Source organism: Miniopterus schreibersii (assembly GCF_964146895.1).
Source record: "Miniopterus schreibersii genome assembly, chromosome: 3".
NCBI lineage: Eukaryota > Metazoa > Chordata > Mammalia > Chiroptera > Miniopteridae > Miniopterus > Miniopterus schreibersii.
In genome coordinates this window covers 8,235,036-8,247,738 of record NC_138103.1, presented here as the reverse complement: position 1 = coordinate 8,247,738, position 12,703 = coordinate 8,235,036, and the positions used below count along the sequence as shown (strand labels likewise).

Sequence of the window (12,703 nt, the reverse complement as noted above, 5' to 3'; positions counted from 1 at the left end):
CCGCCCCACTGCCACCTATAGGGGGGTGGAGGAGACTGGGAGGGTCTGCCCCGCCTTCCTCACCTGCCCTTCACCGGGACTGAGGCCCGGAGGGTGGCCTCCTCCTGCCTCGGACTCAGCCTCTCCCAGAAAAGAGCAGGCAGAAGCGCCATCTGTGCTCCGTGCGCCTCCCTGGCTATTTCGGGCACCCCTCACTCGCCTCTCCTCTCCAGCTCCGCAGGCCTGCTCCCCGTGAGTGTGTGCGTGCATATGTGTGCGTGCATGAGTATGTGTGTGTGTGTGTTCATGTGTGTACGTGCGTGTGTGCGTGTGCGTGCATGAGTATATGTGTGTGCATGTGTTCATGTGTTTACGTGTGTGGGGCATGTGTGCACATGAGTATATGTGTGTGCGTGTGTACATGTGTGTACGCGTGTGTGCACACGCATGTGTACATGTGTGCACGCGTGTCTGTTTCTCTGTCCCTCCCTCTGCGTGCCTTTGTCTCTCTGTGTACCGTCCCTCTACCTCTCTCCATCCCACTCTCTATGTCTTCCTTTCTCTGTCTCTGCCCCTCTCTCACTACCTCCCTCTCTGGGTCCTCTATGATCTCAGCCTTTCTCTGGGTCCCTGTCAGATTCTGGGTGTACCCCTCCCGCATGTCTTTCACCCCTCACAATGTCTCTGTGCCTCCTTCTCTCCCCCGCCCCAGCTACCCTCTCTGACCCAATCCCCAGGAGGCTGAGACACAGGCTGAGGCCCCCACAGCCACTGCCCCAACCCCAGGCTTAGCTCTGCTTCCAGAAGCCAGAGCACAGACATTCTCCTCTGTCTCCACCTGCAGGGAAGGAGGCAGCCTGGGAGGAGACCCCGCACCCTACAGCCCGGTGATCTAACAGTGACAAGGGAGCAGCCTCAGCTTGGGGACTTGGGCCCAGGCCACCTCTCACACCTCGCTGACCTCGCCAGCCACCTCAAGTGCAGTGAGGGAGCTCGGTGCCACCATGTTCACGTGTGGAGCCGATGGACAGTTTTGGGGTCATTCTGTCCTTCCGGTTCAGAAGATGTAAAGCGACCAGGAACCACAGAGCTGGGAACCACTGCTCCTCCCACTTCCAGATGAGGACACTGAGAACCACACTCCCTCCGCAATCGCAGAAGAAACCCTCCTGCTTGCTCTGGTCTAAGCCAGTCTCCCTTCCAGACCACACTTTCCCTGGGGTCCGCTCACAGTACAGAAGGCTCACCCCCTCGCCTCCAAGCAGGGCCAGGGGAGTCAGGAGCCCTGGACCTGAGCAGGCCTGGGGAGCCTGGGCGCTCCCCACGGGCCAGGAGGACCTCTTCCCTCTGCCTCTGAGCCTGCCCCTCACCTTCTCTCTCCTACTCCTCCCCCCACCTCCCCACACACAGCCTGGCCCCTGGCAGCCCTCAATAGTTAACTTTGCTTTGAGCATTTCCAAGGTAATATGCACATTCTATGGAATGACTAGACATCCCAAGACAGTGATACCCTGGGTGTCAGCTCTCCTACGCAAAGGAAGCCTACACTTCCTGTGTGCGCTGGCCCTGGGACACCTCAGCGAGGACTGAACAGTCTCTGACCTGCCCCCAGGGGCCCCCTTTAGGATGAGGTACAAATCGTCACCACGCAGGTCATTTCGGTGAGCAGAAAGTGCAGTGAAGAAAAGAGCCTTGGGAGGGGACAGCACCTAGGGTTGGGGAGGGGGTGCAGGGTCTACAGGCCGCCGTGAGAGCTAAAAGGTAAGCTCTTCATAAAGAGAGGAAGGGAATTCCTGGCAGGGGACCAGCAAGGGCAAGTACCCTGAAGGAGGAAATGAGCTTGGTGTGGCGGGAACTGCTGGGAGGCCTGCAAGGCAGAGCAGAGTGAACCGGGTCCCAGAAGGGGAAAGAGCAGGAGGCAGAGGCCAGAGAGAGGGCTGGCACTGAGCGGGCAATCAGGGGCCCTGGCTGAGGCCCGCTGGGCCCTGTACTCTGCAGAAGGCAGCCCTGCCCCTGCCCCTGCCCCACGCCACAGATGCAGAATGACAGGTTGGATCAGACAACTGGTACCCATGCCTGGCTGTGCTTCAGGAACCCCTGGGGAGCTGGTTAGAAATACAAATTCCTGAGCCTCATCCCAGACCCATCGGCAGAAGGTCCAAGGGCAAGGCCCGGGGAATCTGCATTTGACCACATTCTCTAGGTGACCCTGCGCTTAGGGAAGTTTGGGAAACACCAGATGGATCAGAGATTCTCCACTTGCTGTGGTCTCCGTGCCGGGCCTCGGGAAAGTGTAGGCCACATTGCGTGTTTGGGGGATGCATTTCTCTGGGAGGGAAGCTCATAGTTTCATCCCGGCATCACAGAGCCACAGAGCCCCAAACAATTAAGAACCTCTGAACTCAAGCTCAGCTGCAGTGTCTTGGCTGAAAGGAACTGGGTGGACGATCGGGGGCATGGCCATAAACTCGTTCAGTTCCCGGATGTGTCTGCGTTGTGTAAGTAGGGGGCATCCTTGTTCTTGCCTGAGCAGCATTTACTGTCCCTTTCCCTAGGACCAGCCCCGATTTTGAGGAACCACCTGTGACACAGTGATTGCTTCAATGGCCCCAACTCTTCACCCTTCCCGCATTCATGCCCTTGGCAGTTTTAACTCTGCAGGGCCCTCCCGCCCCAACACTGGGCTCAGCCCTGTGACTTGCTTTGGCCAAGGGGATGTACGCAGAGGCCTGAAAAGTGCCTGCGCAGTTGGGCTTGCCCTGGCTGTCACATCTCTGACACTACGTGGAATGTGCCCGGGCTAGCCTATCGGAGGGTAAGAGGCACATGGCCCAGAGGCCTCCGTCACTGTAGCCAACAGCCAGCAACCATCACGCATGTGAGTGGCCCTGCCCAGAGCAACCTTCCTCGGTGACCCACAGACTCTTGAGCTGAGTAAATATATGCAGCTGTGTGCCACCGAGGGTTTGAGTCGTTGCTGCACAGCATTGCTGTGGCAAGAGCTAACTGGTAGACCCGCCTCCACTCTCAGGACACGTGGCTTAGGTGGAGCTGCCCTCCTCCCCTGTCCCAGCGGCAGGCGGGTGACCAGGCTGGCCGATGAACACAATTCATCCCCATTGGCAACACTGATTGGTTCAAGGTGGGGACATAATCTGAGTCAGTCCAATGAGAACGAGTTCTGGAACTTTTGTCGGAACCTTGGGGAGGAGGGTCCCCCTTTTCTACTGAAAGTTACTAGAAGAGCAGGAGGTAAGTGCAAAGCTTCGAGGGACAGCCGCCGGCACAGTGCTCTGGGCATGGAGCTGCTCCCGAGGAAGGCAGAGCCGAGTGCTGGGAAGGAACAAACTCCCAACCCTGCTCCATGCAGCCGCACCACAACCCCGACTTCTCCTACCAGACTTCCCATTAGGGGGGACCATAAATCCCCTTTTTGCTTAAGCCCACTTCAAGGGAGTTTCTCTTATTTGCATGGGTCCTGGTGTCCCGGCTAACAGGGTCGGTCGGACCCTTCTGGGATGTCTGCCCAAGTCCCGATCCATTCCCCTGGCTCAACAAAGTTCTGCTCCCCTCACCACGGGACTGGTTACACAACCCTCCACCCCCATTCCCAGAACGCAGCAGACCCCCGCCACGGCCATCTGCACGCCGTCCAGATCCTCTCGCAAGACCTCAAACCAACAGGCATGGAAACTGGGGGCTGGGAATTAATCGTGTTACCAGCAGGGCTCTGACCCAGAAGCTGCAAACTGGCCGGACGAGGGTCTGCTTGCCCCTCGGAAGTGTTCGCTTTTGGCCTGCAGAGCAGAGCAGGCTTCTTACTTTTAATTGAATTAGTTGACAAATTTTAACCATCAAGAGATTTCATATAAAAACCTGGAGTTTTCACAAAATGAGCTTGGTCCCACCTGGGCCCCCAGGCTGAGAGAACAGCCCCCTCCCCCTCTCCCTTTACGGCACCCTCTTAGGCTCCCTGTCTGGCCCCTGCAGTATTTTAGTTGGTGGCTCTAGACCTGAGGGACGGCCGTCAACCCTGCCTCCAGGAGCCCAAGTGGCCCGGCTCTGGCCTCCGAGGCAGGTGATTCACCTTTGCCTGGACCCTGTGGGCAGCATCCCCCTAACCAACTCCCCTTTATTCTCATTTGGGCTCAAGTCTGCTCTGTCACTTGGGACCAAAGAAGAGTTTAACCACCACCACAGGCAGCACAGAGGTCACAGCACCCCTGCAAGATGGTTCTGAGTCCGGTACCCCAGAGCTTAAGCAGAGGGATGACCACAGTGCACCCCTTCAGCTCCTCACAGTGTCCCCCTGAACACCCTTCCGGGGGGGTGGAACAGGAGAGCGAGGAGGGGAGAAAGACCCTCTGACGAGTCCACGAGGATGGCGGGCACTGAGCCGATCCACACACAGAAGGCCTGGGAAATTCTTAGAATCCCAGACGCAGTTAACATCTAGTCACTGAACCCTTGCTAAGTGCTGCTCACCGGGTTCCGGATGCGGCATTAAGTGAAATGGACCAAGTCCTGCCCCACGGGCCAGCATCCCGGCCCCCGAGAGAGTAATAAAGGGGCTAAATGAGTGTGATGTGTCGGGGGTGAGACAACAATTAGACTGATGAGGGGAAGAGGTGGGAGGGGAAGTGCTGGAGGCGGAGAGGCGGCTGAGGAGAGGAGGGGAGTGATCTGACTCCCGGCCTGGAGCCTGAGCACCTGGGGGTGGCCAGTCATGTCAACAGTGAGGAGGTGGGACGAGCGAGGGCGGGCTGTGGACTCGGGCAGGGGCAGCTGCTGCTCCCATGGGAACAGACAGATCTGCCAGGCTTTTGAGAAAAACAGTCAATCCGAATGTTTCTGTGAAGTGTGACAATTTTCAAATGTTGGCAACTTATTCAAACACACTGTAAACACTGCAGGGCCAAACAACACAGAGAGTTCCCACCGGACCCGTGGGCCACAGGTCGGCAGCCTCTGACACAGGGTCAGATCTCAGGGAGCACCACGTATCCAGCACCTGCCCTGTGACTGCATCATCTGCTTTAACCCTAATGGCGCCATCATGAGGCAGATGTTATCGTCCCAGGCAAAGAGAGTGGGGCTCAGAGAGGGCAAGCCCCTACCAGTGCCACACAGCAGGAGAGTGTGGCATGAGCCCTGTGATGCCTGCAATCATGGGTGTTCTGCCACCTCCATCATCCAGTCAGAAAACCACCAAACCCTCATTTTACACACAGGGGAAAAAAGACCAGAGTGAGAGGGAGTCGCTCAGCACGTTGGAGTTGGAGCCTGGACTCGAACCTGGGGCCCATAACTCCTGGTGGAGTGCTCTTCAACGCGGCCTGTTGGGGGAGCGGGGACCGGAATGAATTGGGTCGGTAGGGTGGGGTGCAGCACAGCAGGCTCAGAGCTCTGGAGCCAGCGCTGCCACTTGGTAGCTGTGTGACCTTGGGCAAGTCCCTTCACCTCTCTGTGCCTCGTTTCCTCAGCTGGAAAATGAGCATAACCATGGCACTTTCCCACAGGGCTGTTGGGATGGAAGGAGGTAACGCTTATCAAGGGCTTAGAGCCACGCCTTTCAAAGTCGGAATCTTCACCCATCAGATGCACCTAGCAAGCAGCCCATCAAAGCCCACCTGACATTATACCAACACACTCCAAAGCACTACAGTGTCCTGGTTGGGGCCATCATGTGTTCCCATACTCGTGAAAATGTAAATATATGATTTAAGGCAGTGGGCAGAAAAGATGGGTTTTTCTGAAAAGAAAAGAGGGACAAAAAGGGTGGGGGGGCTCAGCTGGGGGCTGTCTCCTCCTGAGTGGGAATGGCCCCGCTCGACACTCACTTGGGTGCCTCAGTGGATGGGGAGGAGTCTCTGGACAGCCCCCTGACTCACTGTGTCCTAAGAAGACACTTAGAGCCAGGGAAAGAACTGGATACAGTCATAACGCCGAGCAACATTCCTTCAACAAGTGTTGACTAAGCACCTACTGTGTGCCAGTGGGAGCACTGGGGAGCCAGCAGGAACAATGCAGATAAACTCAACCCCACCTTCACGGAGCTGATGGACAATACAAAACTGACAAGGAGCTTGAAGGTAAAGTCCGCCATGGCAAGGGCTAGAAGAAGAGTCAAGCAGGAAATGCGTGCGGAGATCAATTTTGATTCCGGTGCCTGGAGAGAGCTCAGCACTGACTTGAAGTTTCTGGAAATAGTCTTGTGGCCATCTGAGGGAAGAGTATTCTAGGCAGTGCAAAGGCCCTGAGGCCAGTATGCCTGGTCGGGGGCCAATGTGGCAGGAGTCCGTGGCCACAGGGTGGGGGCCGGGGGTAGAGAAGGAGAGGGAGGGAGGGGCTGAGCGCCGCCTTCAGGCAGGGAGGCCATGGCTTTGACGCTAAGAGGAGGCTGTTGGAGGGGCTGCGCAAAGGAAGAACAGGACCTGATGACGGCTCTGATCCCGGGTGGAGAGGAGACTGAGGGAGGCGATGGCCAAAGCTGGGGGGCCGCCTGCCGGGCGCCACAGAAGTGCACAGGAGATGTGAGTGGCCAGACGGGGCAGCAGGAAGGTGGCCAGGCATTCACACACCCAGGAGGGGCTCGGCACTTGCCCTGCACTGTTCCACTGACCCTCACCCCTGGACAAAAGCACACTGCTCTGACCCCCATTCTACAGGAGAGCAAACTGAGGCTCCAAACCACACTGCCAGAAAGAGGCAGAGCCTGGCCTTGCACTCGAGAAAAGCCCATCCTTCACTGGAGAGAACGGGCACTGCTGCCCCATTACAGGGAAGAGTGGCCTAGAGGCAAGTCAGAGCACCCAGCAGCCGCTCCTGCTTCCTCCAGGGCTCTCCCTGGCCACCCAACCCCGCCTCCCTCCAGCCATCCTCCAAAGTCCTCCTTGAGCGGCCCCCATCCATTCCCCAGTCACCACTTCCTCAGGATCAAGTCCAGCCTCACCTGTGCTCCCAGTTAGCACCCTGCCCTCCAGCCACCCCATCTCCCACCACCGTCCCCCCCAGGCCCTTCCTCTGCTGCGCACCCGCACCCGGGACTGCGAGGCTGCGAGGCTGCCTGCGGCTGCACCCGCTCAGCCCTTCGAGCATCCAAGTCAGAGAAAAATGCAACCTGCACGAAGGGCTGGAATCCCGTGTGGAGGCCACATTCCCTCTCCTTCTGTTCTGCGGAAGGAGGCTGATGCTCCTTCTTGGAGGAAGGAGAAGAGGCTCCTTTGTGCGGGGCCTGGTGCAATTGTGTCCTTCAGGGCAGGCTGCGGTCTTCTTTGTGAGCGCTGTGGGTTTTAGTGGGGAAAGGGCTCATTAGATTCCCCTGTGGCCGCCCAGAGTGGGGAGAGTTTTCTCTGAGCACAGAAAGAAATAACCGAACAGGCGTTTGAGAGGAAGGAACATTTAGCAGCTGCTTCTCACGGAGAGGCTGGGATTTCGTGGTTAGTGTTTTCATTTTGGTGAAGGTAAAATTCCTTGTAGTTTCATGGGCAGGAGGGAAGGAAGTTGATCCTCAATGTACTCAGGGGCTGGGGGAGGGAAGGGCAGGATTGCAGGGGAGGGGTGCTGGGGCAGTTTTTTCCTCTTTGAAAAAAGATAAATTAAAAACTGGTCACAGAACCCAGAAGAAAGGTTGTCATAGCAACAAAAGTTGGGGGCCAGGTACTTCCTCACACCCCTTCAGGACCACGGCAGTGGAAGGGCAGGATCTGGGCACTGTGGGATGAGCCGGGAAGCCATCCAAGCTGGCTCAGGCCTCCCAAATTTCTCCCCAGCACTGACAGGCTGATAACTATTTTCCAGGCTCTTAGGAAGGAAAATTGTGATTTTCTGGGAGGGGTGATCTCTAGCCAACAGCGATCAAGAGAAAAGAAAACACGCTGAGTTTGTTTTATTTGCCCAACAAACTAACCATCCATGTGTTTACTAACAGAGGCCCAGGAGTGAGGGTCTTACGCTGAACCCACCACATCACCTCCTTCTCCGACCCCCAACTGCACCATTCTCTTCCCTCACCACCACACCCAGCCAGCTGTGAGGCCTGGACACAAACCTCTCTGAGCCTCAACTTCCTCATCTGAAAAATGGGCACCACAGATGTGCCCGCCTCACAGGTATTGGCAAGGATTCAACACGATCTGGCAGGCTGAGTAGTTGTCACAGTGCCTGGGGCACATCAGGGGCTCAATTAATAGAAGTTAACACTGTTTTTAAATGTGTTTCAAGCCCTAAGATAAGCTACATGGATGAGCGACAGGGAAATGACTGCAAGAGTTTGAACTGTCACCATCAGGGAGAGGCCAGGAGAGACCTCAAAACAATTATGAGGCTCCGCTGGCCAGCGAGGACCAGGACACTCCATGGAGGCAGAGGCAGGACAACTCTGCTGCCAGATACACAGCGTCGCATGTAAGGGAAGGAGCAAGGCGTCCCTCTCTCCACAAAGGAGAAGCTGGTGGGTTGTGGAGGAGATGGGTCCGGGACGGGCCTCCGGAACCTTGCAAACATCACCCTGATCTCGGAGAAAGAGGTGCGGGGCCGTGGACCACAAAGATTACAGGCGAGGATGAGGCATTACGTCGTCGGTGGCCACCGAGGGAGAGGTTAGGGTTGGGCTCAGTGGAAAGCAGGGATGCCTTTTGAGGTTAATTTCTTTTATTACACCCCAAAGAAAAAAATTCAAGACGTGAGTGCACACCAGAAGTGAGTCTGACGGGGTGAAACTGGTGAGGGGCAGGACCCTACCTAACCACCGAATGTCTTTGGCAAACAGCCAGCAGGGAGCACCCCCAAGGGCGAGACAGAGCCGGCAGCACCTCAGCAGACCTCGGGTTCATCACCCCATGGCCTCATCCAACAGTATCCTGCAAACAGGTACTAAGAACTACTATGCCCCAGACACTGCTATGCACAGTGGGGCACCCTGTAGGGACAGGGGGCTAGAAGTTAGTGACCAAAGGCAGACCCCCCAAAATGCCAAAGTGTGCCAAGTGTGAGGAGGGAGACAGAGGCGGTGATGAGGTACAAAGACGGGGAGTCCCTGTCTCCAAAGGGAGATTGGGAGAGGGGACCCTGCGTCTGGGGCAGGCCAGGAAGTCCCACTGGAGCTGAGGAGCCACCCAGGGAAGACTGGGGAAGGGGATTCCGGGCAGAGGGGGCAGCCTCCTGGGGTTCACGACACTTTCTCCCCTCTGACCTTTAAACCATTGAGGCCGATGGCTTATGCAGGACAAACTACTGGACCTGCCCCAATGCACCCACATCCGAGCGCACGTGTGGCACCGTGTCCGCACCGAAGAGCCGCGCATGCAAGGGGCAGTTTTAACCTTGCGAGGGGAAGGAGGTCAGCTCAGTCCAGGGCGTCCCCGCACCTGGACCCCGAGGCGCCGGGCGGGGCGCGGGGCGCGGGCACCTGGCCCCCCGCCGCGCCCCGGGCCCCGCCGCCCGCCCGGGCGCTCGCTCCGGCCCGGCTGCGCCTCCGCCGCACAGCAGCCGGGTGAGGCGACGGGAGCCGTTAGATCCGCCTTCTAAAAAGTCCCGCACCCCCCAGCTGTGACCGGAGCCCCCCGCTGTCTCGCTTTCTCACCTGGCCTTCCTTCCCTCCCGCCGCATCCGCTCCCGGCGGGGCCCGCCGGCGGCCCCGCTCCCCACTCCCCGCCCCCCAGCTTCCCAGGCCCCGTCCGGGAGCTGTTTAGTGCAGGCTGGGGACGGGGTAGGAGGGCGACTCCCGCGGCGGCCCGCTCTGTGATCCGCGGCGGGAGGCGGCTCCCGCCAGTCCCCGCACCCCTCCCCCCGCGGGACGGGGGGGCGCCGCGCCCGCCGGGGAGAGGGGGCGGGGCGAGCCTGGCGAGGAGTTCTGGCGCGGAAAGGAGCCCGCGCCCCTGCGACCGCGGCTGGGGTGGGCGCCCGGGAGACGCGCCTCCCTAGGGCGCGGCAATGTCCCCAAAGCCGCCCGGCGCTCGGGAGCCTCAGGAGCTCGGCCCCAAACCCCGGAACGGAGGAGCGTCCCGAACGCCTAACGTGCGACCCCGTGACCCGCCCGACGCGCCTTCCCCGCGGGGACCCGGGGCCCAGCCCGCGGAGCGCCGGCGCCGGCGGTGCGGGTCCGTCGCCCGCGGGCGCGGGGAGCGAGCCGGGGACCCGCGCCTCCGGGGCCGCGCGGCCGGGGCCGGGGGCCGGAGCCGAGCCCGCGGGCGCCGCGCACTCACCGAGCCCGCCGAGCTCCTCCTCGCACGAGTACCAGATGCCGGTGTGGAAATTCCTGAAGAGGAAGCGGTCGTCGCCGGTCTCCCAGCTGTAGAGCTCGCCGCCAGGGGGGCCGTTCCCGGCGGCCGCGGGGGCGGCGGTGCCGTTGGCCGTGGCGTTGGCGCCCGAGTTGGGGCAGTTGGCGCGCCCGCCCTGGCCGCAGCCGGGCTTGGGCACCCGCTGCGTGCCCTGGCACCAGTGCGTGGTGAGGAAGGCGGTGGTGGCGAAGAGCAGCGCCAGCAGGTTCAGGGCCACGGCCACGAGCGCTCGGCCGCGGCGGCTGGTCTTCATGCCGCCCGCGCCGCCCGGGAGCTCCGCGCGCGAAGTTGGCAGCCGGCGCCCCGCGTCAGCGGCCGCTGCCCGCCGCGCCCCGGGGCTCGGGCGCCTGCGATCGGCGGCGGCGGACGCGGCGCGGGCCCATGGCCCCCCGGTGGGGGCGCGGCGCTGGGGCGCGGGGGGCGCGGGCGGCGGCGGAGCGGCTCCGGCGCGCCCGAAGCCCGGAGCGTGAGTGCACCTCAGCGAGGAGTCGCTGGTGCCTGGCAGCGGCGCGGCGCAGGAACGCGCGCCCCTCCGTGGGGAGACACCTGCAGGCGGCTGGCGACACTGTTCCAGCGCCCGCCCTCGCGGGGAGGGGGAGCGCCCCAAGCCGGGCGCGGGCGGGGGAGCCGGCGAGCGGGGACGCCCCCTCCCCGCCCCCCGAAGGCGACCCGCCCCGGAGCGGAGGGTCTGAGAAGCAAGGAGAGGGCCAGGCCAGGCGCTCTCGGAGAAAGAGGCTTCCCACGGGGCACGCGGGGCAGCAAAACCGGCCGGGAGGGGTCACCCTTCGCAAGACCTAGGAAGGCCCTGCCCACGGGAGACAAGGGCAGAGCCTGCTGGGGCTCCCCGCAAGGGATATGCAGCAGCAGGACCCCCTTCAGGGAGGAGACCCAAAGGGTCTGAGCTGCAGTTTGCGGGGCTTCCCACAGCCAGAGAGCTGCAGGACCCCCTGGAAGGATGCCTTGTGCTGGTCCTCGAGTTGCAGGACCGGTCAGGAGGGCTGTGCCGCCAGGAAGGCAACGTTGTAGAGTCTGAGAGCTTGCGCTTCCCCTGAGGGGTGCCCAGGAGGGCTCGAGATGTGTAAACCAAGAGGAAGGGCTCCTCTGGCAGGATGGAGCTGCAGCCACCTGGGTTTCCTACCCTGCGTGGAACAGCAGGAAGGATGGCACAGAAGTCCCGCACACAAGATACCAAGGGTAGGGCACGCTGAATGGGGCTTCCCCACACAGGCCAGCCCCACGGGAGATCCTGAGCAGCATGACCTCAGGAGGGCCCATCGGGCACACAGAGTTGTGGTTACCAGGCAGATGTCCCACAGAGGCGCCCAACCCGGTGTTGGAGTGGGGTCGAAATGGTCAAGAATACTGACTTTGGGATCAGGCAAATCTGGGGCTTGACCAGCAGTGGGGCTTTGAACAAGTCACTTAACTTCTTTGAGCCTCAACTGACGTATCTATAAAAGGGAGGATCTTGCTGTTGAAATGGGATCTTGCCTGTAAAAAGCATTTGGCACATAGTAGGCGCTCAATAAATGCTAGTTATTAACATATGAACCAGGAGCAGTTGACCAGATTTGCACAAGCCTTTTCAGATCTCTAATGTAAAGCAGGATTGCCTAACTGCGAGTGCCCCATCCACACCTCTGCTCTAACAGGCCATGTTCCCTGAACTGCCTGCACACTGCAGGGCACCTGCTGCCAGGATGCCCGGGGTGTCAGCAATTAATTGCATGTTGATTGCAAGAGCCCATTTGAATTCTGCCCAAGCTGAGAACTGCTCCAAGAAGCCGCAGCTTGTGCAGTGGCAGGCTTGTAGAACTCAAGGTTAAGGGACTGTGTATTGCCTCACTCTGGTGGGTGAGCCTGCGTTCCCTGTCAGCTACACTGCCTGGGGGTAGGTGAGAGTAATTGTGGGCCATGTGCCTGGCAGGAACCGTATGAAGGGTGGCCAGGGGTCTCCAGACTTGTTTATTAGGTCCTTTTTCTAGCCCTAGGCAAGGCGTTCCCAACTATTTTGAGAAGGAGGACCTTCATGCATTAACGGTGGCAAGAGTATTGGTTGACAGAGAAAATATATTATGCCCAAACAGCTACAAGGAATTCAGTAACACTTTTATTTTATTTTTTAATATGTCTTTATTGATTTCAGAGAGAGGAAGGGAGAGGGAGAGAGAGAGAGAAACTTCAGTGATGAGAGTCACTGATTGGCTGCCTCCTGCCCACCCACTACTGGGGATGGAGCCCACAACCAGGGCATGTGCCCTGACCAGGAATCGAACCCCAATCGGGATCATAGGTCTATGCTCAACTGCTGAGCCATGCTGGCCAGGCTACAGTAACACTTTTAAACAGACATGCAATATTTTCCATAGGAATATAAGTATTTGAAAACCAGTCTCTCAGGTGTGGGCTTGAGATAGTGGTTGGTATGAACATGGGCAGGACCC

The 12,703-nt window shown here is 59.5% G+C and overlaps 1 protein-coding gene across 3 annotated transcripts in view; it reads right to left on the bottom strand.

Annotated features, from left to right (window-relative positions):
- The window catches only part of GSG1L (GSG1 like), a 187,841-nt gene extending 177,259 nt beyond the window's left edge, over positions 1–10,582 (bottom strand). The window contains exon 1 of one of the 3 annotated variants that reach the window (XM_081132986.1): positions 10,185–10,582. In XM_081132986.1, coding sequence (XP_080989112.1) covers positions 10,185–10,512 — 328 coding nt within the window. In that variant the 5' untranslated portion in view covers positions 10,513–10,582. The remainder of the gene's footprint in view (positions 1–10,184) is intronic. The other 2 variants (XM_081132984.1, XM_081132985.1) reach the window with 2 other exon arrangements.
- Between the last annotated feature and the right edge of the window lie 2,121 nt (positions 10,583–12,703).